Source organism: Eptesicus fuscus, chromosome 16 (assembly GCF_027574615.1).
Source record: "Eptesicus fuscus isolate TK198812 chromosome 16, DD_ASM_mEF_20220401, whole genome shotgun sequence".
Classification (NCBI taxonomy): domain Eukaryota; kingdom Metazoa; phylum Chordata; class Mammalia; order Chiroptera; family Vespertilionidae; genus Eptesicus; species Eptesicus fuscus.
This window is the reverse complement of record NC_072488.1, coordinates 7,775,250-7,800,446: the sequence shown is the minus strand read 5'-3', so window position 1 is coordinate 7,800,446 and position 25,197 is coordinate 7,775,250. Positions and strand designations below refer to the sequence as shown.

The window sequence follows — 25,197 nt, the reverse complement described above, 5'->3', positions numbered from 1 at the left end:
GAGTGGAGGCAGGAGGCGGGTACGGAGAACTTGGGGGCACTGCTGTGGAAACTGCCACAGTGGGCATTCCTCTGCAGCCACCTAGAGCGCTGCTGGGCCGGGTCCAGGCAGCTGTGGGAGACAAAGGTCAGGTGGTTCTTAGAAAGCCAGCTGGGCAGTGCCTCCAGCAGGTGACTGTGGGCTGAGGAGAGGGTATGGGGAGCAGCCACCTGGTCTGGGGCACAAGCCTGCTCCTTGGACTTGTGCTACTTTGCTGCTGCCTGAGGAGGGAGCTGGGGAGAGAAAGAATGCTGGAGAAAGCTGTACCCTAGAGGCGCCACTAGAGCAGGTTTTCTTAACCTTGGTACTGTTGACCTTTGGGGCTAGATAATTCTTTGTGGGGGGACGTGGGCCGTCCTGTGCATCGCGGGGTGTTTAGCAGCACCCCTGGCCTCTCCCCACTAGATGCCAGTAGTACACCCTCCCCTAGTTAGGACAATGAGAACTATTTCCAGATACTGCCGTATGTCTTGTGGGGGCACAGTAGTCTCCAACTGGAAACCACTGCGCTAGCGAGACTTCACAGCCTGAGAAGCGGAAGGGGAAAGGGGGAAGCAAGCGCTCCGTAAACCTGCTGGGAGATGCGTTGACACCAGAAAAGGAAAGCCCTTCCTCTGTCCTGTCTCTTCTGACAAAGCTTAACGGGATGTCAGCTGGCAGAGGAGAAAGATCTAAAAGGCCCAGATCCATTTTTCCAGAGAAGGCCATGAAGAGTGAATTTGGAGCCGAGGTAATACATCGATAACTGGCGCAAGGAGGGGAAGCATTCCAGAAGTAGCTGAGCAGCAAAACATTAGCAAAGTTATAGGAGCAGAAAAGCATGAGGACCAACTAGAGTGCAAGGTCGGTGAAAAAGCCCCAAGGGGCTGGGAATCTGGACTCTGGAGAACTTGGAATGAAAGGAGGATAGCCGAGGAGGAGGATAGGAAGACCACTGAACACCTGAGACGTGGTCCCGTTGATGGACAGGGGGAAGGCAGAGCAGAGGTGGAGGAGTGATGTAAATCGCTGGGACGGCATTTTTCCCCATACCTGGAGGATTCAGGAAATCCTTCACGGTGTTGTCTCATCCTGTTGTTTTCCACCTACCCATTTTATAATTTAACTAGAGGCCCGGTGCACGAAATTCATGCACGGGTAGGGTCCCTGGGCTTGGCCAGTGATCAGGGCTGATCGGGGCCTTCTGGCTGCCCACTGGGGCCTCCCTTCCCCGGCTGCTGCCTGCCAGCCGGGGCCTTCCTTCATTCCGTGCTTCCCCCCCTTGTGGTCAGTGCACGTCATAGCGAGCAATCGAACTCCTGGTCTCCCAGTCGAACTCCCAAGGGAACACTTTGCATATTAGCCTTTTATATATAGAGATAACGTGGTGCTTGAAAAATGCATACAAATACGCTTACAGAATTCGGGGTGAGAGGATTAATAGAGGAAAACAGATCATCAAGGTCACTGACCCTCTTTACAATTCTACCTGGGAGGGTAGAAGGGCAAGCCACAACTCCCATGGTTTCTCACCAGGTGAAGGCAGGGTTGTCTCGCTGGTAAAGCTCAGAGTTCTAAGACCGTGGTCGGCAAACTGCGGCTCTTTGGTTCCTTGAGTGTGGCTCTTCCACAAAATACCACGGCCTGGGCGAGTCTATTTTGAAGAAGTGGCGTTAGAAGAAGTTTAAGTTTAAAAAATTTGGCTCTCAAAAGAAATTTCAATGGTTGCACTGTTGATATTTGGCTCTGTTGACTAATGAGTTTGCCGACCACTGTTCTAAGAGAATGTCAACAGAGGGAAAGTGGCAGCTGTCCACGGATATTGTCAGTTTAGACCAGCGGTTGCCAACCGGTGGTCCACGGACCACTGGTGGTCCGTGAGGTCCGAAAGGTTGGCGACCGCTGGTTTAGACTGGAGAGGAGAATTGTACGAAAGGCTAATCTGATTTTGATCCCCACTCCTCTGTAGTATTATTTCATCAAGGACTTGTCTCCCTGCTTCTTTCTAGTCTTTTTTTTTTTTTTTTTTTTTTTTTATATATGTTTTATTGATTTTTTACAGAGAGGAAGTGAGAGGGATAGAGAGCTAGAAACATCGATGAGAGAGAAACATCCATCAGCTACCTCCTGCACACCCCCTACTGGGGATGTGCCCACAACCAAGGTACATGCCCTTGACTGGAATCGAACCTGGGACCCTTGAGTCCGAAGGCCGACGCTCTATCCGCTGAGCCAAACCAGTCTCGGCTCTTTCTAGTCTTGTGGTGTTTGCTTCATTCATATATTTATGCAATCCTATAATCCATAGTAGCTGAATAGTCATCTCTCTCCCATATGTCCTTGTGGCATTCCTTCTAGGTATGTTGAAATTTGCCATTTTTATTCTTGAATATTGTCTTTGGCTTCAGGTTTTACATTTTAGTGACTCTTGCTATTGTTTTCCTTCCCTTGTTTAGAAATGAACTCAGAAATCAAGGAAGAAGTTCCTGTGCATGAGGAATTCACTTTATGCTGTGGAGTTGATACCCAGGTTCTGAAATGTGGGCCCTGGACTGACCTCTTTAACGATCAAAGTGCCAACAGGCCCAAGCTGCTCATTTTCATTATTCCCGGTAAGTTTGAAAATCTGGATGAGGAGACTGTATAGATACTTATAACTACTTCTCATCTCAAAGAGAATTTGGTACATATGAAAAGGCTTATGGAAGGAAATAAAAATCACTCAAATCATTGATAACAACCACCCTTAGTAGTTGGGTGGCTGAGCTTTTTGTTCCTTCTACGCATTTTTTATATAACTTATGTTGTTTATTATATAGTTACTAGAGGCCCGGTGCACGAAATTCGTGCACGGAGGGGGGTTGTCCCTCAGCCCAGCCTGTACCCTCTCCAATCTGGGACCCCTCAAGGGATGTCCGACTGCCCGTTAACGGGCAGTCGGACATCCCTCTCACAATCCAGGACTGATGGCTCCCAACTGCTTGCCTGCCTGCTTTCCTGATTGCCCCTAACCGCTTCTGCCTGCCAGCCTGATCACCCCCTAACCACTCTGCTGCCAGCATGTTTGCCCCCAACTTCCCTCCTCTGCTGGCCTGGTCACCCCTAACTGCCCTCTCCTGCAGGGTTGATCACTTCCAACTGCCCTTCCTTGCAGGCCTGGTCCTTCTCAACTGCCCTCCCTTGCAGGCCAGGTGCCTCCCAACTGCCCTCTCCTGCTGGCCATCTTGTGGTGGCCATCTTGTGTCCACGTGGGGGCAGGATCTTTGATCACATGGGGGCAGCTATATTGTGTGTTGCAGTGATGATCAATCTGCATAGTACTCTTTTATTAGATAGGATAGAGGCCTGGTACAGGGGTGGGGGCCAGCTAGTTTGCCCTGAAGGGTGTCCCTGATCAGGGTGGGGTTCCCTTGGGGTGTGGGGCAGCCTGAGCGAGGGGCCTGTGGTGGTTTGCAGGCAGGCCACGCCCCCTGGCAACGCAAGCAGAGGCCCTGGTATCTGGAATTTATTTTCCTTCTACAATTGAAACTTTGTAGCCTGGAGCAGGGCCAAGTCTGGGGCTCCCTCTGAGGCCTGTAGCCATTTGTGTTGGGGTTATAATTGAAACTTTGTTGCCTTAAGCGGGTGGGCCCGGCCAGGGTGTTCGGAAAGCTTTGCTTCCCCTGTTGCTGGCGGCAACCCTGGCCTGCTCTCTCAAGCTCCATTCTGCCGCCATTTGTTTGAATTTGTTTACCTTCTATAATTGAAACTTTGTAGCTTGAGTGGAGGCTTACCCCTGCAACGGCTATGGAAAGCTTGGCTTCCTCTGTTACCTAGGAAACCTTGCTCTCTGTGGCGGCAGCCATCTTGGTTTGGGTTAATTTGCATACTCGCTCTGATTGGGTGGTGGGCGTGGCTTATGGGCGTGGCTTATGGGTGTGTCGGAGGTATGGTCAATTTGCATATTTGTCTATTATTAGATTAGATCACAATTGTAAGTATACATCTACCTAATTTTGAAATGTTTTCACATTTTACAATTTTTAGGATAATTAGAACTTTGTCAAATATTTTTTCAAAGTTTTCTAACTAACTTTTTTGTCTCGTTTCAAGATGATTATGAGTTTAGTATAGAATGTTTACTTCTGGGATTTGGCAACTGTGTCATTTGTGACTTTTACGGGATCACTGTCAATAGAATGTAAGGGGTAGATACTTGATTGTAGGTATTCAAGGCACTTTTTGAATTATATGTGAATTGAAAAAATAAATAAACAAAAATATACATATACATACACACACACACACATACACACACACACTAGAGGCCCAGTGCACGAATTCGTGCACATTGAAAGGAAATTAATTAGAATAAATATTTTACTATTGCTATTCGCCCTTTCTCTATAATAGAAGTGTCAACCAAATTCACGATCAACAATGACAGATGGAAACACATGTGTGCGATGGGCGCTAGCAAGAGCTTTATATATATAAATAAACTTGCTTAATTAGAATTGCTTTCTGATTTAGCTAAACTTTTTCCAGCCCAGTGAAGCACCCCAACTTCTTTTTCAGGTAATTGTCAGCAACACAGCAGTAAATATCAACACGAAGCAGATTATTATTGTAGATCACGCAGGGAGAACAAAGGGTGAAATATTTAACTGTAGCAGTGTTTGACTATATTCTGCGCAGTGAGAAAACCTGAAGTCATTTTCAAGTTCTACCATTTCTTACTTCTTTTCAGTCGGGTCAAGTTTCTAAACTTTCTAAATCTCCATTTTCCGGCTAATGAAAAGAAAATAGGATTCTACCGAGTCTCCTGTCTACCTACTCGGGGACATCTGTGAGGATCAAATGAGATGAGGCATGTGAAAAAGCTTCACAGACATTTGGTTAAAGTGTGAAATGTTTGCACCTGGCTATAAAGCAAGTCATGTTCCTGGGCTGAAGAAACTCCAAGCAGGCTAGTCGCTAAGGAGAGGAAGCCGGGCATTGTTACGTGACGTCATTACCCGGCGCCTGCAGCCACCATTTCCGGGCTGGGCTGGGCTGTGGGCTGCATTTTGCGCCAGGGGGTCTTGGCAGCATTGGTTGCGATTTGGTGGGGTGTCGCTCCAGGGTGGTGGTGGGGCCTGTGTCCCACTTGGGGGAAGCTGAGTGTTGCTTTGTGGGTGCCAGGTCTGTGGTGCCATTTCTTTGTAAATAGCCAGTGCACGTCACGGCAGTTCCTGCGTTGAGCTTCTGCCCCCTGGTGGTCAGTGTGCATCATAGTGACCGGTCAGGTGGTCAGAGGGACACTTAGCATATTAGCCTTTTATATATATAGATATGTATATCTCATCCTTAAAGATTGAAAATGAAACTGTAAATATGTTATAGCTTTATTATATTGTATCAATCATATTAGATAAATCTATAGGGTATTATGATTACACTAGAGCAGTGGTTGGCAAACCGCGGCTCGCGAGTCGCAGTTTGCCGCTCTGTTGACTAATGAGTTTGCCGACCACTGGACAAGACTAAATGTTACCGTGTAGTTGGAAACTGTGAGGATTAGGCAATTGTGGCATATTGTGTGCAAAGAGGTAAAGGGTAGTATATGACAGTGGTCGGCAAGCTCATTATCAACAGAGTGGCAAACCACGCTTGCGAGCCGCATGTGGCTCACGAGCCATGGTTTGCCGACCACTGCACTAGAGGCCCGATGCACGAAGATTCGTGCAAGAATGGGCCTTCCTTCCCTTGGCTGCCGGCACCGCCGTCGCTCCAGCCTGGAGCCGCCTTTCCACTCCGGCTCAGAGCTGCCTTTCTGCCTTTCTGCCTTCCCACGCTGCCCAGCCGGAACGGAACGCCTGTGTCATCGCCATGGCGATGACGCAAGCGTCCCGCCCCACCCCCACCACTCTGCGCCTGTGTATGCAAATTAACCCACCATCTTTGTTGGGTTAATTTGCATACTCACTCCTGGTTGGCTGGTGGGTGTTGCGAAGGTACGGTCAATTTGCATCTTACACTTTTATTAGTGTAGATTCTTATACATTTTTGTTTGTTTTCTCTGAGTTAATGATTGTCTCTTTCATTTGCTTAGTTTTTTATGTTTTAATCTCTTAATTTATCCTAAAATTATTCTCTTCAAGTGAAAAAAATCTCCTCAATCCATTTGAGTAATCAATCAGTTTTTGGTGTTTTTTCTCTGGGTGATCTCCCTCCTAGGACTTTGTTCTTTGGCCCCAATCTGGACTGATTGCTCTCCAGGCCACTGACTGCTGCACAAACCACCTGAGGATTCCTTTCTCTTCTCTCTGGGTTTAATTCCCTGTTTCCTGACCCCATATTTTCTGTCTTGGTTTATTCCCTTATTTCTGGTGGAGCACATCCTCCAGTAGTTATCTGAGAAGAGATGTGTGGGAAGTAGTCATCTTTTAAAAGATCTAGCATGTCAGAAAATAACTTAGACACCTAGGTTGGAGATAATGTTTCCTTAAAATTCGGAGGGCATTTTTATTGTTTCCCAGAATTCAGAGCTGCCTTGATATCATTCTGGTTTTTGAACTTTTGTATCTGAAGTCCCCACCAAACATTTTTTTTAGATCTTTGTTCTAAGATTCTGAAACTTTTCAGTTCGAGACCTTGGTATGATTGTTTTTCCATACATTACATTTGGGTGTTAGTGGACTCCTTTAAACAAGAAACTCATATACTTCAATTGTAAGAGTTCTGCTCTCTTCTTTTTTATAGTCTCCTGTGCTGTGGGTACATTCTCATTGTCTTTGGCTTCTTGCATTTGTTAGTTTTTTCTGTGTTGCTCTTTCTGTTTATTTGCATTAGTATTTGTTTCCCTACAGATGTTTTGGTAATCCTTGACTGCCCTTTCATCTCTAAAAGGAAGACAAAAAATGATTAGAAGCTCTGTGTTTAGGGGCGGGGCTTATCAGCAGGTGTGCCTAGGGTTACCTGCCATCCTGGTGTGAGGGGTTTTCCAGGACATGGGACTTTTGCTATTAAAACCACAATAGTCCTGGGCAGAACAGAATGGTCGGTCGCCCTAGGTCATCCTCAGCTTGGGGTGATGAGTAGGGACCCAGCATTTCATTGGAGAGTGTCCAGCTTTCAGTATCTGCAGCCGTTTCTAGGATTGCTCCATGTTCCCAGGAAGAAATCTCCCAGCATCCTGTGTGAGAAGCGGGGGAAGCCTGTCTGCTGATGCTCGTGCCAAGAGCAAAGGAGGTTGAGAGTCTCAGTGTTGAGTAGCACGTAATCTCACGTTCTCCGTCGGGCGCTTCTGTTCTCAGCTGGGCAAGGGTCCTGACCCCAACTCTCTCCTCAGGTTTACCTCTCCTGGAAACATGCACCCAGTCACCTGCCACGATGTAGCAGTCCTTTCGGAGAGCAGTCTGCTGGTATCTACTGACATTAAAAATGCACATGCTCTGCCAGTAGTGAGGGAGAGTTTGAAATTAGAGGCTTGACAAGTGCTATTTGATGGAGCAGAGATTTGGAGGCCACGGCCCAATATGGGATTGAGAAAATAAGCAGGAACATTCTCCTGGACTGGGGGAGGGGTCTCCTCCTGAGGCTAGAAAAAAGGAGGTGAAGTTGGTTACTGCCATGGAGCAGGGGGAAGGGAGTCTTCCAAGTAGTTCCTGCTCCCTGACCTCTGTTTTTTCTGTTAATTAAGTGTTGAGACCTTGGCCGGGCAGCACAGTTGGTTAGAGCAGTGGTCGGCATACTGCGGCTCTGTTGACTAATGAGTTTGCCGACCACTGGGATAGGGGCTTAATCACAAGGAACAACAACGGCCTGTAATTATTGGAATTGAGAGTCTAGGTCAGTGGTCGGCTAACTCATTAGTCAACAGAGCGGCAAATTAAGGCTCGAGAGCCGCATGTGGCTCGCGAGCCGCAGTTTGCCGACCACTGGGTTAGAGCATTGTCTCAATATGCCAAAGCTGTGGGTTCGATCCCCGTCAGAGCACATACAGGAATCAACCAATGAATGCATAAATATGTAGAACAACAAGTTGAGGCTTCTCTCTCTCTCTCTCCCTCTCACTTCCTCTCTCTCTAAGTTAAATTAGAGTTGAGGTGATCTGTTGATAATAAGGATGGCATAGGGTGGGTTGGGGCTTTGAGGAAAGTGGTCAGCGTTGGACATAGCAGATATGCAGGATGAAAGGAATTATCGACCAAAAACAAGTAGAAAAAATTGGAGCAGCGTTGTGACCAAGTAGCACGTGTATTGGGAGTGAGGTCTAAAAGGGAAGAAGATGAAGCTGGTGAAGTAGCATGCTTTGGATATTAACCACTTCTGGGCAATGAAAAGTTCTAGGCCTGTGCTTCTTAAACTTGGTGTTAAGACCAGCCGCATCATCTGCAAACTTGTCAGAAATGCAGATTCTTGGCCCCCGTCCCAGATTTTCTGAACCAGAAACTCAGGGTGGGGCAAGCTGTGTTTAACCAGCCTAGCGTTGGACTGAGATGACTTTCAGAATTATTTCAATTCTGGGACAAAGGTGTTGGCTCGGCCAGTCCACCCAGATTTTGAAATCATCTCGGTCACGGACTGGCAAGTGAAACTGCCGGTTAAGGGTCAAGTCTTGCAGGGAATGTGTGAGAATGACTGAAGAGTTGATAGATGGAAGTAGACGGCTCCCGTCTTGGAGGAGGCGAGGTTGTTATAAGGTGAACTGGTAAGTGAAACAGACAGCTCACTCTACTTCCCACTCAGAGGTATTCGTCACTCACTCATTTGTACTGGGTTCTAAGAATACCGTGTTGCAAAAGTCTTTGCTCTCAGTGAGGTGTAGGAGGTGTCAGAGAACAGTGAAGGAAGAAAGTCCCTCAGGGAGGAGCCAGGGTTAGGATCTGGAGAAAGGGAAGCGGAAACGTGTTTTGCAGTCTCATTATTTTATAGTGCTTAGACATTATCAGGTCACAGTTAGTGTCCTAGTGTTCTTGTATGCTTGCCCTTCTATTCTCATTGCTGCCCTTGGCCCTTTTCCTTGGTGTTCACGGGAGCTATAGGCTGGTACTGCTCAGGAGTTTGTGGGATTCAGAATTGCTTTGGGAGGGTTTGGGAGGCTAGTCTCTTTATACTTTGGGGAAATTTCGGATGACAGTATTTCAAGGTTTGTTAAACCATTATAGACATCATGTTTAATCCATTTCTGAATAGACTGGCATAACATTTCATTTTAAATTACTTTGCTTTTGCAGCTAGCAAAATTTATTCATCACTTTTAAATTAGCAATGTTAATGAGGAGTGAATCCACATTGAAGAACTTTTCATTTAGTTTCATCTTTCCCAGTGAACCTTCGTTGCAGAATTTCTGTCAAGCAGTGCTATCCTGGACTTTAAGACGTAAAATGAGCAAAGGAAGGCAGTGTGAGAACCCACTGTAGGATGTATTGGATCATTAAAATTCTCAGGTGGGGATAATAGAACCATGGGACATGTCTTGTGTCGTGAGTGCACTGATTAGAAGATGGAGCAGAAGGCTTCTAAGGACAAGCCCAGAATTCTGTCCATGTGACAAATGTACACTTAATGCCTTCCATAGAGATGTACACTTAATGTACACTTAATGTACATAGACATGTACACTTAATGCCTTCCATAGAGATGCTACGCCACATTGACTGGGTACATGGAAGCTAGTCCCCTGCAGGACTAACTGGAAGGCATTAAGTGTACATGCCATGTTGAGGAGTTAACGAGGTTACTGTGAGGGTCACCACAGCTCTGCTAGGCATTGCTCAGAGCTGGCTAGCATTTGACTGTGTGTGTGCTCACGCATGTGTTTATAACACATTTTGATATCCTTTGATAAAATGTCTTACTTGTATTACTGTATTGGAATGTTTTCAAACATCCCTACACCTGGAGTTTTATATATATATATATATATACAGACATATATCTGATGATTTTGGTTGTATAAACAAGACCCTTTTAATTTGCTTTGTGGTTTCCTGGCCAGGAAGTTTAGTTCATGGTTCATAAAGTGTAACATAAGCCATAATGTTTAAGTGATGAAGTATGCAATGGCATTTAAACAGTTTGCCTTACATTGTCCACCTCTGTTATAAGTTGGAACGTCATGTTACCGGCATTGTGGACTCTCTGTTTCTTTAAGAGCCAAGCTCTTTATTTGTTCAGGGCCTTTGCACCTGTTCTTCTCCCATCCTAGTAGGCTTTCCTCTCCAATCCTTACAGGATCGATTTCCATCTTTCGGGTCTTAGCTAAATGCCACCTTCTCAGACATTTTTCTCAGGCCTCCCTAATCTCTTTCCTTCTCTATCCCATCATCCTTTTTTTTTTTTCTTAAATTTTTTTTTATTGATTTCAAAGAGGAAGGGAGAGAAAAAGAGAGATATAAACATCAATGATGAGAGAGAATCACTGATCAGCTACCCACTGGGGATGGAGCCTGCAACCTGGACATGTGCCCTGACTGGGAATGTATCATGACCTCCTGGTTCATAAGTCGATACTCAACCACTGAGCCACACCAGCCGGGCAATCCTATTTCTTTCATAGGAGTGAGTTATCACACTCTTATCTTATTTACTTATTTAGTTATGTGTATATATTCTCCTACGAAAATGTAAATTACAAAGAGGCCTTTCTCTATCTTGTGCCTAACACAGTGACTTCCACATATTAAGTAGTCAATAAATCATTGGCAACTAAAAAAATATTGTTTTATAGCAACTCCATTATTTGGTGCTCATGGTTTTATATGTCCGTCCTGTCATGGTAACTATTGCATCTAAATTATGTAGTTGTTATCTTTGAATTCTCCTTAATGGTAGACCAGTTTTAACATGCCAACAGCTTAAACTTACAGAATGTTACATGCCTAATTTATTCAATAAAAGTTTTTTAAAGTATAATAATTATAGTAATAGTAGCTACCATTTATTTAGCAACTACTATGTACCTGGTATTGTACAAGTGGCTGTCCATTTATTATTCCTAATGATAATGTCAACTACTTTATAGAGCTACTGTAAGATTAAGTAAAACAGGGTATATAAAAAATCCTACGCCAGGTAATTTATATTCTTTTTTAAATTCAGTATTAATATTTTCTTTTGAATGTTCTTTCAGTATCAAATATTTATTGATCACATGTCATCTGTGTGACTTGGGAAAGTTACTTAACCTCTCTGTACTTCAGTTTCTTTACCCGTAAAATGGAAATAATAGTAGTACCTCATGTGAGGACAATGAGTTAATATATGTAAAGCACTTAAGTACTGCCTGTCGTGTAATAAGTTATAGCATTTACAAATGTTAAATATTCTCTGGCCATATGAAGGAAACTATAGAACTTTGCTGAGAAACATAAGACATTTGAATATGAAACATAACACATTCTGAGGTTGTAATCAGTAATGTAAAAATATATCAAATCTTTCTAAATTCATGTATAAATGAGATGAAATTTCAATCTGAATTCCAAAGAGCTATTTTAAAATTGAAACTCATGAAAATAATTCCAAAGGTTAGGAGACCAGCCTAGAAAATTTAGGAAAAAAAATAAAGAGAAGGGATTTGCTGTACCTTCAAAACACAATGCAGTAATTGAGACAGTCTGGTGCTGGCAGAGGAGAAAAGGAAAAAAATAAGTGGAATTTATTTGGAATCAGAATTAGCAAGCTAGTGTAAGAATTCAGAATTGGATCAGAAGACATTTCAAATCAATGCAGAAAGAATGGATTATATAATAAATGGACTCGGGACACTTGGCTAATCACTTGGAAAGAAGTTGGATTGCTACTTTGTACTTTATACTAAAAAAATATCCCACACTCACTGAAGATTTAAATATAAAACATGGTTCTAGCTGATTTGGCTCAGGGGACAGAGCATCAGCCTATGGACTGAAGGGTCCCGGGTTTGATTCCAGTCAAGGTCATGTGCCTGGGCTGCGGGTTCGATCCCCAGTAGGGGGCGTGCAGGGGACATCATTGATGTTTCTGTCTCTCTCCCCCTCTCCCTGCCTCTCTGAAATAAATAAAAATATATTGAAAAATAATAATAAAACATGAAACAGTGTCGTTCACATCCACCATACTGGAAGAGCCCCCTTCCTGATACACCCTCCTCCCTTCTTTCTCTCTAGCTACACGGTGGCCAGTCAACTGAGCAAAGAGCATATTATTGCCCCTGAGGAGGTTTTCACCTATTTAGCAAAGATGGTACCAACACCATAACAAAAAGCAATTTGGAACTACACTGTGACAGAAACAAAATAGCAGTGTGGATGATAAGGCCATCATCCATTGCCATCATGGCTAGACTGTGATGAAAAATATGAATAGCTAACATTTGTCCAGCACTTATGTATTGAGCAGTGTGTAAGTGCTTTACCTACATTAATTCACTTAGTTCTCACATGAGATAGTATGATTATTATCCTCATTTTATGGACAAGGAAACCAAGGCCCATGGAGGTTTAACAACTTGCCAAAGGTCAGACACTTAGTAAGTGGCAAAGCCAGGATTCCAGCCCAGGAGTCTGTGCCCTAATCCGCTTTGCTGCATTACCTATCTAGGAAACTAAAAGATACAGACAATGAAGAAATCAGTGCAGCAAAACCATGTCATGTGAGTGCCAAGAGGAGAAAACCTACCAGGAGAAAGAACAGATAAATTGATTTGGAGAAATAGATATTGATGGAAATGGACTAGTACCTATCAGGACATAAGGATGATGATCCCAAGGTGAAAACCCCAATTTACTGTCTTTTCTCCCTAAAGATGTGTCAGATTGACTATTTTAAAAGACCATTTATTTGTTCTTTCTCCGTAGCAAACCCATGTCAAAAATACCTCTGTACGTACACAAGAAAAATCCACTTGTATTACTTGATGGTCTTTTCCCCAAATGATCAAACTATACATCTGTTTACAATATAAATACTTGTGATAAATGACAAGGGAACACTGAGTAGCCTCCTTAAAGTTCTCTTTGTGAATGATTCTTAACACTAACTTGTTTTCATGCAGCTTGGCCACTGTGCAAAGTCCAGTCTTGAAGGGGCTCACAGGAGCGTTAATGATTTAGACCACGCGGATGGCGATGGGAAGCCACGGAAAGGTGGTTACGTAGGGAACTGCTGTGGTTTGACCTGAGGGTTGACGATAACCCTCTGGGTGCTCTGAAGAGTGCACTTCAAGGGGACGAAATAGAAGACCCATTTAGAAGGCTGTCCAGGAAACCCAACTGAAAGTGCTAATAAGGACAGAGGGAAGGGGACAAAGTTGAAATGTATTTTGGAAGCCAAGTTGACAGGACTTACTGGTGAACTGGATGTGAAAAACAAGGAGAAACCAAGAGTGACTCCTGGTGTTAGGACCTGAGTATTTGGGTTGTGATTGGTGGTTTCATTTATTAAGTTGAGGCATGGGGAGGAAGAATTGATGTGAAACAGTTGGAGAACAAAGCAGGGGCAGATATTGTCTAAGTGATCATTCCCAGACTTGAAGTATAAAGGATACTAAAACTGACATGTATGTGTAAATGTTACTGGATTTGTTGGAGGGAAAAAAATCCTTTTCCATTCTGCACGTCATCTTAGGTGAGTGTTACCGCTTTGGTTAATCTAAGGCCTGTGCTTCTTTTCTCAGGTAACCCAGGATTTTCTGCCTTCTATGTGCCCTTTGCAAAGGCTTTATACTCGTCAGTAAACAGACGCTTCCCAGTTTGGATTATCAGTCATGCTGGGCATGTGGTGGCCCCCAAAGACAAGAAGATTCTTGCAGCTTCGGACGGTATGTGTTTATCAACATGTGCTTTCCTTTACAGTGAGGGAGAGCCCGCTAAGGTTAAGAGTTAACACCAGTGGAAACCTCTGCCTGTGGCATTGGGCCCATGATGCCTCATTTTGGTAATTTTGGGATTTTTAGAGTCATTTTCATTGTTCTCCAGGTAATTTTCTGTAAAAATCTGGGCAGATTAAACAATTTGTCTAGGACTCCTCCATTTACCAACTAGTAATCAGCCGTATATTGGCTGAGCATGCACTGCATTTCCAGAGTGGTACTAAGAGGGATGGTGGAGAAAAATCATTGTAAGCCATACACCCTGCTCCTCAGCACTGGTCCTTGCTCTAAAGAAGCTCTTACTGGCACTTAGGAGAATAAGTGATAAACAGGCCTGCTGACCGCCTGGGGACTTAGGGCGTAAACAAAGAAGAGACCTAGCATGGGTTTCAAAAGACTTGGTGGAGTAGGGACCTCAGGGGTGGGGTGGCCTAGTTCTTTGTCTGCTCTTTGCTAGTCACTGTGACGTACAGCTGGCTGTATGTTTATTCAAGATGAGTGTCTTTAGAAATGGAGGCCTCCTTAATCAAAGCCTCAATGCCAGGCTCTCACCTGCTCTGTGTGAAGTGATGGATATATCAATCAACTGGATTGTGGTAATCATTTCACAATGTATATGTTTATTAAGTCATCACACTGTGCACCTTTAAAAGTAATCCCATGTATAACCTAAATATCTATGATTGGTATTTTTCAATCATACTTCAGGAAAGCTGGAAAAAGAGAAAAAAATCGTTGTAGTAAGTGGACACTGGGTACATGGGGGTTTATTTTACTACTCTTTGTACTTTTGTGTGTGTTGGAAAGTTTCCACTGTTGAAAAAAAAATAGTTTTCAAGAAATAAAAAAGAATTCTGGAATCTTAGACCTAAAAGTGTCTCCATCAAATCCCACCTTGAACCCTTATTTTTCAAGGACGGGAAGACCCAGCAGAACTAAGTGGGATGCTCGTGAGTAGCAGGACCTCAGCAGGAAGCCAGCACTTCAGTCTTCAGTTCAGCGAGTGCTGCTGGTGGGTCACCCTGATACACCCCAGCGAGTGCTGGGTACTAATGAGGCCGAGTTGTCAGGCTTAGTGCTCTGAGCTGATTTCTAGATTACACCTTCCACGGTCGCAGGTCATACCCTCTAGTCTGTGACCCTTTTCCTGCTGTGACAGGATAAATGGAGTGTAGATGAAACAAGGAACTCATTGCAAATGCTTGCATAAACACTCTTCTATGTGCCTCTTTCATAGTGTCTTGTTCTCTCTGTTTACATGTATGTGCCCGTGTATGTATGTATCCCTCTAGGAATACAGCCTACTTAAGAGATGTTTACACTTTGCTTAAAGACTAGGGCAGTGATCGGCAAACTCATTAGTCAACAGAGCCAAATATCAACAGTACGGCGATTGAAATTTCTTTTGAGAGCCAAATTTTTTAAACTTCTTCTAACGCCACTTCTTCAAAATAGACTCGCCCAGGCCGTGGTATTTTGTGGAAGAGCCACACTCAAGGGGGAAAAGAGCCGCATGTGGCTCCCGAGCCGCAGTTTGCCGACCACGGGACTAGGGTATACTTTGAAAAGTAGGTAGAAATTGATTACCTAGCAGTGAGTGATTCTAAGGTCAGTAGTGACATGAAACTGAATGTTTCAGTTATTGCCTTGATGAAAAACATCTATTTCAACAACCCATCATATTGAAATGTGACTGAAAGTGAATAAAATGTACAGCAAATACTTGCTCTGCTATGAAATATTGTAAAAGATACATTTTTATTGTCTTAAGTTACTTTTTCATTTATGCCCACGGACAGTTTTAGGTTCAATAAAGCAAACATTCTAGCAGAACACGAATAGCAACTTGGAAAGCTGAAAATGGATTCTTGAAGGGCAACCCTAGATCCGGGGCTCTCAGACTTGGGCATGGGACAAAATCCCAGAAGGTGGTTTATTAAAACAGATTACAGAGCGCTACCCCCTGAAGGTCCTTTCAGTTGGTGTGGGGGGTAGGACCTGAGAATTTGCATTTCTAACAAGTTCCCAGGAGATGTGGATGCTGCTGGTCCTGGGACCACGTTTTCAGAGCCACTGCCATAGACCTTCACCAGCAAACGCTGGTGCGGAAAACCAGGAGAAGCCACCTGGTACGTGCCTGAATTTCTGGGAAATGCCTTTAATTCGTGATTTGAATTGATGGCTTGTTATTTATAACTTCAGTTTGAGTATGCTTATTGCTTAGGCCGCTAGTGTACTATTGAGGTAATGACTTCGTAATTAAAGCTTGGGTCCTTTGCTACCTAATGAGAACAGTGCCATCTAGAGGCATTAGCCCAAAGGGCCACCACAGGGCCAAGGAAGCTGTGGTTTCTAGAGGGGGTGAAAGGGTAACTCATCACTTCAAGGGTTTATGGACAACCTACTAGGTTATTATGTGTGGAGCCACGGAGGTCTCCAAAAGAGTGGAAGTGCCGCCTTTCGGGTTAGTGCCGGTCCATCGTGCTCTGAGTAGCCCAAAAGTTCTGGGACGGGCAGGTGGAGCTCTGGGCCTCCCTAGCCCCCCCATTCACCCTTTCATCTGTTTTACATGTTGGAGGTTATGCTTGCGAATACATGCTACAGTACATTGCTTTGGATAGTCAGGACAGATATATTATTCATCATCCAAGATTATTATTCTGCAGTACAGGTTTTCTGATGTGCAAACTATGGTGTGAAATATATGTAATCATTGAGAGAAAGGACATAAGCTGTAACCATACATCAAGTGTTAAAAGTATGTTTTGCTTCATATTAGCACATGTTAGAATTATGAACAGTTGGAAATAATATTCTCGCTGCACCACATTATCACGCTCATAAATTGAGTATAATTGGGAGAACAGATGTTCACCAATGTCAGAAGGGGGTGACTCAGAAAAAGAGTGTGAAAAGAAAATTTGAGGAATTAGAAGTATAAGCTCTTTCTGGCTTTGATTTACTGTAGAGTCAGCTTCCTTGATGGCAGATTCATTATCAACTATTTGAAGTCATTTGTTCAAAAAGTATAACATAAAAGCTGGAAATCATAGTGGTTTAGTTTCAGCTGATAAAACATTATCTAAAAAAAGTTACACAGTCTTTCAACTAATGCTGAACCCGGGTCGTGCTTATCCAAAGAAACACTAAACCACTCCAGTTCCAGTCCTCAAACCTGAAAGAGCAAGAGAAAACCCAGTAGAGCTTTCTCTCTGGCCAGGACTGTGATTAGCAGAAGGACTTGGAGCTAAAAGTGGAATGACTAGATGAGCCCGAGGCGGAGACAATCAGACAGTCAAGTCTCAGGGGCTCACAGTCACTAGCAATGAACGAGGAGGTCTCTAAGTAGGAGGGAGGAGTTAACAAGCAAATTGTTCCAGCCCCCGGGAAGACAGGAGGAGGAAGCACCGCAGGACTAGGGAGGAGCAATGCCTGTAAGGTCATGTGACACTGGCCAGATCACTGCCCCTCCAGTCACAATCCTTAGATATCTTCTCACTGCACACACTGTGGGGTCCACACTCCTTGGTGATGTTCAGTGTCCTCCTTGATCCAGTCTCTGCCTTCCTCTCCAACCTTATTTGTTCTGCCTCTCCCTGTAACCACAGGCAGCCATGGACATCATAGCTGAATCCAAAATTACACCTAGCACTTTTATGCCTTTTGCTCTTATTATTTGCTAAGTCTATAATATTATGTTCTCCTCGCTGAATCAATCCATCTCTCACTATTATTCTCTCTCTTCCCACCCAACCCCCCCCCATCATTTCCCCCGTTGAAATTCCAGATCATTGGTTTTAGTCAAGTGGAAAGCATAATTTGATTACCCTGTCTTTCACCATCTGTTTGGAGAATAATAATTAAAAAAACTATTCTATAAGACATGTTTGGAGTTTACCAAGTTTTTTGAGTAAGGTGGCGGTTTTGAGTATAGCGCCTGCCTACCATCCCCTCTCTGTGCGGCATGCCTTGAAGGCTAACAGAATCCCACCAATGTTTAGGTACAAGGAGGTTACAGAATACTTAGGGAGCCGGGGCCAGTCGAGGCCTCAACGGCGAGAGTGTGCTTTCTCGTCAGCTTAGAAAACTCCAGGCCCAGTTGTGAAAGGGAGACCTTTGCACCGGTGACTTAAGTAAGCGCAAAGAACCGGAGACAGTGCTCATCCCCTGCCTCCCGTGGTTAGCACGAACCTAGATAAAGTCCTTAGGCGCTTTTTATTCCGTTGGGAGTAAGGAAGAAGTGAACGGTGGTTTCCCTATAAAATTAATGTAGGATAGCGAGGAGCGGCATGTCAGAGCATTCTTACTTTAAAATTTTTATTTCGAGAAAGTCTTTTAAACTATAGAGAAGTACAAACAATTGTATAACAGTCTAAGATTCTGCTATACACTACTCTTTAGATAGTTAACACTGCCCTAATTACTTATTTTTGCTAATCAAATAAATAATACCCTGTGCTAGTCACAGAGGACGCAGAGGTGAAGAGATGGACCTTGCCTTCAAGGAGCTCACAGCCGAAGAGAGGAAATGAACAGGCACCCGTACGGTTGTGGAAAGGGCCATAGTCAGAGTGGAGTACTGGTCAAACGCAAAGGAAGGCTCATTTCTTTTCCTTGAAGATAAGCTAGATAAAGTTTTAATTAGTCTTGAAGAATCTAGAGGACGGTTCATTTGTGAGAGGACGAGAGGCTATTTCAGGTCAGGACTGTGCTGGTTAAAAGAAACAGCTTACAGCATTTCCACAGTCTGAGTTCTTCAGCCAAACAGATTATTAAAAAAAAAAAAAAAAAAAAATGAAGCATGTCATGGGGTTTCTTCGTTGTTTATTGAGAATATAAATTAGCCTAACCAGTGGATCTCAGCATGTGGCCCTAGGACCAGCAACTTCAACATCTCCCGGAAAGTCATAAATGCGGATTCCCAGGCTCCGGCCCAGACCTGTTGGACCAGGGACTCTGTGGTGGGGCCCAGCAGTCCGTGTTATAACAAATCCTGCAGAGGGTTCTGAGACCCATGGGCCTAAACTAATAATAGTTTAGGGATATTTGAATATTTATGGAATAGTCATGGAATATTTGAAAAGTCTTGGAATATTTGAAAATTGGTGGGCTGTGAGGAGAGAGAGACCTGGGTTTGAGTCTCCCCCTCTTACTCAATAAGTATGTGTCTGTCATTCTATCACCTGATGTTTGTGAGCTTCTGTAAAATGAACATACTGATACTTCCTATCCGGGGTTGCTGAGGTAATCTAAGTAGTGCCTAACGTGCTAGCCAGCACACTGTAGGCTTTACGTGATTGGTAATTACAATTACTGTTACTATTACTGTTATTTTAAAAATATTTTCCCAGTGAATTTATTACTTATTGAATAAAAAACATGCTTATATTTTTGGTTTTAGATCCAAATGCTCAAGAAATTAAGGACATCTATGGACTCCGTGGTCAAGTAGAACATAAGGTAGCTTTCCTGAGAACTCACGTGCCAAAGGAAACCAAGCTGGTGGTCATCGGCCATTCAATAGGCAGCTATATTGCCCTCCAGATTTTGAAGCGCGCGCCTGAGCTCCCGGTAAGTGTGCCCAGGCGGCGGCTGTAGGCGCCCGGTTGTGCACTTGCACAGATCCCCTCAGCTTTCCTTTGTCCCTGTGTCTCTTGTTTAATTGACAAATGGAACAGATAGAGGATACTTGGCAGCTGCCTTTATCCTTTTTCCCGTATTACTGTGGGCCTGTGGAAGTGTATGTTCATGCAATTTCCATGTTTGAAAAAATAATGCTGAAGGAGGTAGGGATTTTCCAACCGAATGCCTTTTAATCTGGGTTATCTGGAGTTCTTGAGTTGCGTGTAACTTGTTGTCTTTTATGAAAGAATATCTAAGAGCGGTCACTAGGTAAGACTTAGACAAGAATCTACCTTTATTTGGGAGAGTATTTTGCAAATGTTCATGCCTCTTTATAAAAGGAAGAAAATTTATCATCATCATTGATAGGAAAACAGCTGTCTTTATTTATTTAGGCCTAAGTATGAATTCTTATCAGTTCTATAGCTTGGCAGGCTTTTTGAGACTCATTGATTCATTCATCCATCCATTCATTCATTCATTCATTCAGAAATACTTATTAGGTGCCACTATGTGCCAGAGACACTGGAGACACAGCGACCTATTGAAAGTGCTCAGGAAAGGGTGAACTGCAAGAGACTTCAAAACAAAGCTTCATACTGTCACTAACACATACCATTGAAATAACCCATTGAATGGATGCAATTCACAACATAAATTATTTCTTCATTCAACAAACATCTTCTATAATAATTAAAGCATAATATGCTAATTAGACCTGACATCCTTCCAGACGAAGCTGGGCCTGCGAGGGAAGCCCGGGTCCCAAGTACCGGAGGGACACCCAGGTCCTGGGTGCCAGAGGGAAGCTGGTGCCGGCATCTGGGGGAAAGAAGGCCTACTCTTGCATGAATTTCATGCATCGGGCCTCTAGTATTAAATATTTGCCATATATCAAGCCTCGTGCTGTGGTTTGAGAACTTTCCAATGAATGAGGCAGTCTTTGAGGTAAGAAAATCTGAAGTCTGAAGGAGGAGACAGACTAAGCCATGGGTGTGATAACCGCTAAGTAACTGCAGGGTGTGTGGGAGCATGAGTGCCATTGAACATGGGCATCAGGAGGCCAGGTAGGAAGTGGTTCCTTCCTTTTGCATGGCTTCTGTTCTCTTCTGTGCCTCCTGACTCTCCTCTATGTCAGGAGGTTACCATCTTTACAAGCCCTGCCACTGAGTGGTTCTGTTTGCACAATTGCTGTGAGCCCTGGCACCACACCGAAGTTCAGATATATCCACAAATACTTGCTTTGTCATGTTTTGTCAGTGTGACTTTGGACAATTTATTGAGTCTCTCTGTACCTCTGATCTTCATCTGTAAAATGGGGGTAATATGTTCTTTAAAGGATTTTTTGAGGAATGATATAACGAATTACAAAGGGTGCCTAGCAGTTAAAAGTTTGCTGTAGGTATTAGTGACTGTTATTATGGAAATGACCGTGGATTATTACCTCCGTCATTAGGTTAACTGCTGTGTTAGTTAGCTACTGCTGTGTAACAAACTGCTCCAAAACTTAACCATGTAAAACAATACATGTTTATTTTCTCACAGTTTCTGTGTGTCCAGGACCTGGCCATGATTTAGCTGGGTCCTGTGCTCGAGGGCCTCTCATAAGACTTTAATCAAAAGGTCTCATCTGAAAAATCGAGTGGAGCGGGAGCTGCTTACAAGCTCATTTGCCTGGTTGTTGGCAGGACTCCGTTCCTCGAAGGTTGTTACACTGAGGGTCTTGGTTCATCCCTGATGGCTGGCTGCATGCCACCATCAGTTCCTTAACCCATGGGAGGAGCAAGTGTGGGAGAAGAGCCAGAGAAGGCGTCTCCTGGCAAGATGGAAGTCACAACTGTAACCTAATTGCAGAAATGGTAGTCCCATTACTTGTATGGTATTCTGTTTGTTAGAAGCAAACCACTAGGTCCAGCCCTCACCGAAGAGGAGCGGATTACACTAGAGCATGAACATTAGAAGGAAAGGATCCCCGGGGGCCGTGTCCCACCACTCCTACAGTTAGGATTTCACTAGTGTGGTGTACAACCAAGCATGTAGAAACACACACATAACTTATGTCCCAGTCTAGGAAGTGACTTGGTCCTGTCAAATAAAATGTAGCAAACTGATATGAAATATAATTTTCGTTATTATTTGTTCTGGGTGTTTTTAAAGCTTTAAAAACATGTTTAAAAGAGTACTTGCACATTTGGAATAATAATAGCATTACTGTTTGTGATGGCTAATTTTATGTGCTAACTGACTGGGGTAAGGACACCCTGACAGCTGGTAAAACATACCTCTGAGTTTGTGGGACGTTTCCAGGGGAGGTTATTGTTTGCAGCATTAGACTGAGAACAGAAGACTGATCCTCACCCTGTGGTCGAGCATCATGCAATCCTTTGAGGGCCAAAAGAGAGCAAACACTCCAAGGAGGGGTGAATTCCTTCTCTCTCACTTCCTGAGCTGGGACATCCACCTTCTCCTGCCTTAGGTCATTGGGTCTACGGGTTCTCAAGCCTTCAGACTCCAGGGCTCACACCGGTGGCACCTCCAGTTCTGAAGCCTGATTACACCCCTGGCTTTCGTGCTTCTCAGCTTGCAGATGGCAGATTGGCTAATTGCATGAGCCAGTTCCTCCACTAAATCTCCATATAATATAATACATCTCCACGTATCTCCTATTGCTTCCACTTCTCTGGAGAACCTTGATGAGTAGTACACTATTGTATAGACACCAGGAAGAAAATATTCACTTTTTGTCCTTCCGTTTATTAACTTAATCACAGACCTGTTCATGGGGCTTTTGTCTGTTTGCTCCACACCTGTTCTGCATGTAGTGCATCATTTCTCTCATGCATCTGTGAGAAGAGTTGTTCTACCCATTTGTTCTGAGCCCACCTCCCTTTTTGACTCTCATTCACAGTGTCTGTCGGGAAAGAAGTACAAGGCACCTTAAGGTCAGTGTAGCTTCCTAGGACTTCTTCAGCTTTAGGACTTTCTGACTCTTGTTCCACCTTCAGGTGCTCCTGCCCTTGTAGGAATAGTAGGGAAAAGGGAAAAGGAAGAGAAAACATGAGCTTAACCTTCAAGTCTGTGGACACATAACTCACGCTGTGATTATAGAGTTTTCAGAGAGGCGTGTGAAACTGTGTTTTCTTAAGAAGGGTGCATTTTAGAAAATAACTCGTGCAATAAATTGTCCATAAAGGTCACCCGGGGTGGAGGGTGACCATCTGTATGATTTTTTTTTTTGTTATTCAAAAGCTTTATCTGGTTTCAATTAGCTACATTGTTGAAGTCCCCCCACCCCTCTTTAGACACCTGGCCCAGTTAATTTTGGTGGTATGATCCCTGCTGAAGTGTTGAAATGTCAGTGTCTCTAGGCTACTCTAAGACGGCACAGTGCCTGCATGCCTGAAGTTAGCATGACACGCTCCATTTAAGATGCATTTGACAATCAAATAAGTTTGTGTAAGCCAGAGTGTTGCAATCCCTAATCATTTTGCCAAAAATAAGTTAACTGTTATGTTTTATAACATATGAAGTGTGATAATAAGAAACTTGTGTTTCCATCTCTTCTGTTATTTTTACTGGAATATTTGACTCCCATAAGATTTTAAGGACATATGTGTAGTTTAGTAGCTGGTTTACTTGGTTTTATTTTGGTTCACTTCTTTACCATATTTTTGTAACTAATTATAGGAAACTTTGGTCTTAAAATCATTATTAGAGATTTATTGCACATTTTTAACATAGTCTGACCTATATTTTAAAATACTAAAAAAAAATAGCTCTTTTTAAAAATCTGGTATTAAAATATTTTTTTTCTTTAAGGAAATTTGGTACATAGAATTATAGAAATTCTTCATATGCTTTGACAGTAAAGTCCAGAATAAAGAATTTTAAAAGAGCATGAGAAACTAGGTAATTAGAGGGCTGTTAAATAGTAGCAGTCGTGACTTACAATAATAAACACGATTTTAGACTCATAGGATCTTAGCACGGAGATGGGCTTTAGAGACAGTCTAGTCCCATCTTTCATTTTATAGATGGGAAAGTGCCTTGCCAGGACTCAGCCGTGGCTCTGTCTGACTCCAGGGTGGGGCATATTATATTAGCTGTGGGTATACGGAGAGTCTAGGAAGTCGTTTGCTAGCTCTTTCAACCTTGGGACACTAGCAGAGCCTACAGCTATTCCCAGAGTATGCTCATGTGACTCATCACATTTCAGCTCCAGGAATGAGAGACCCCATGAAGATTGCTCTAGCAATTGGAAACAAAGAAGTAGGAGTCCTATCCCTGTATCTAGACTCTTCTGTCTCTCAACATCAATCCTTCATATGTTTAAAATGGACCATCTGATTTTGCCAATAAATTGTTTGTATAAAGTTCAAGGTTGGGAGTTGAAAGCCCTTGATTCTGAGCTGGGCTCTGCACTGAGTCGTGAAGTGAACTTCAGTAATTTCACTTTTATTTTCCTCTTAAGAATGTATATAATATTTAATGAAACTACTTCCTCTCCTTCCAGAGGTATCAGATCCTTCAAAACTTAATTTTTTAATATTATTTGGCCTTCCTTTGAGGGGAAGGAGGCACAATAACATAGAGCTTCCTTTGTCCAGTTGACAAAAATATCTGCTCTCTAAATGGAATTTCCATATTACTTAAACTCACTCCTTTAACCACAATACTGTTTTGTCAAATTAGATAAAAATTCCTCTAAAATATATTATTTACTGATCTGCCTTCTTCAAGAATGCATATTAATTATGGAGGAATTCGTGATTCAAGGACATCATTTTGATAGTGTGATTATACTACACAGTAATATACAACTGCAGGGATTTTGCCTATGTCCTGAAATTTCTTCTCTGAAAGTGCTTTTTATAAATATATATTTCTCGTGTCTGTTTATTTTACAGTTTTTCTGTCTCCTCCCTTAGTATTATTAAGTGCCACTTCTGTTTCCTACTTAGAATTTGTTGCTACTAATTTGCTGTGGGTAAAGGAAATAGATAACAGAATTTTGTCTCAAGTAAGAATGAACAGGTCTTAAATGAAGATAAATGTGTAAAATTGACAAAATTAAGTACATAGATTTGTTATTGTTCAGAACTTTTTTGTCTTTTGTTTCTTTGGGGAACCCCCACTCTTGTTCTTAGATGATCACAAGTATAGAGACTCAAAGTACACAGCAAGCACAGCTGAGAAGCTTGGAAAACTGTACTGAAAGGGTTAGAATAGCATGTTAGATCACGTAGGTGCTGATTCAAGAGTATATATCATCTACATAAGGGAAAAATTGTAAGTTCAGATATTCTGCAAATAATGAGATTATTGAGAATGTGCGCTTCACTGTTCCGATGGACCTTCACGTCTACAAAGTTAGAGATGCTCCTGAGAACATCCAGATAGCTTCACTAAGCTGTGTTCTGGAGGGAGGGGGAACAGTAAGAAGTAATTCACTTGTCAAAATACTGTTGTCAGAGTCCTGTCCCTATATTAAGTGATAAGAAATGGAAGGCAGCCCGGCTAGTGTGGCTCAGTGGTTGAGCGTCAACTCATGAACCAAGAGGTCACTGGTTCCATTCCCAGTCAGGGCACATGCCCTGGTTGTGGGCTGGATCTCCAGTAGGGGGTGTGCAGGAGGCAGCCAATCAATGTTTCTCTCTCATCATTGTTTCTCTCTATCCCTCTCCTTTTCTCTAAATATCAGTAAAAACATATATATATATATTTTTTTTTTTTTTAA

General features: G+C 43.0%; 1 protein-coding gene across 2 annotated transcripts in view; it reads left to right on the top strand.

Moving 5' to 3' along the window:
- LDAH (lipid droplet associated hydrolase) overlaps positions 1-25,197 on the top strand; it is an 85,577-nt gene that overhangs the window by 5,791 nt on the left and 54,589 nt on the right. The window contains exons 2-5 of one of the 2 annotated variants that reach the window (XM_028140353.2): positions 2,475-2,630; positions 13,644-13,787; positions 19,240-19,409; positions 21,006-21,061. In XM_028140353.2, coding sequence (XP_027996154.2) covers positions 2,477-2,630; positions 13,644-13,787; positions 19,240-19,409; positions 21,006-21,038 — 501 coding nt within the window. In that variant the 5' untranslated portion in view covers positions 2,475-2,476 and the 3' untranslated portion in view covers positions 21,039-21,061. Of the gene's footprint in view, positions 1-2,474; positions 2,631-13,643; positions 13,788-19,239; positions 19,410-21,005; positions 21,062-25,197 lie in introns of those variants that run through there. The other variant, XM_028140347.2, reaches the window with a different exon arrangement.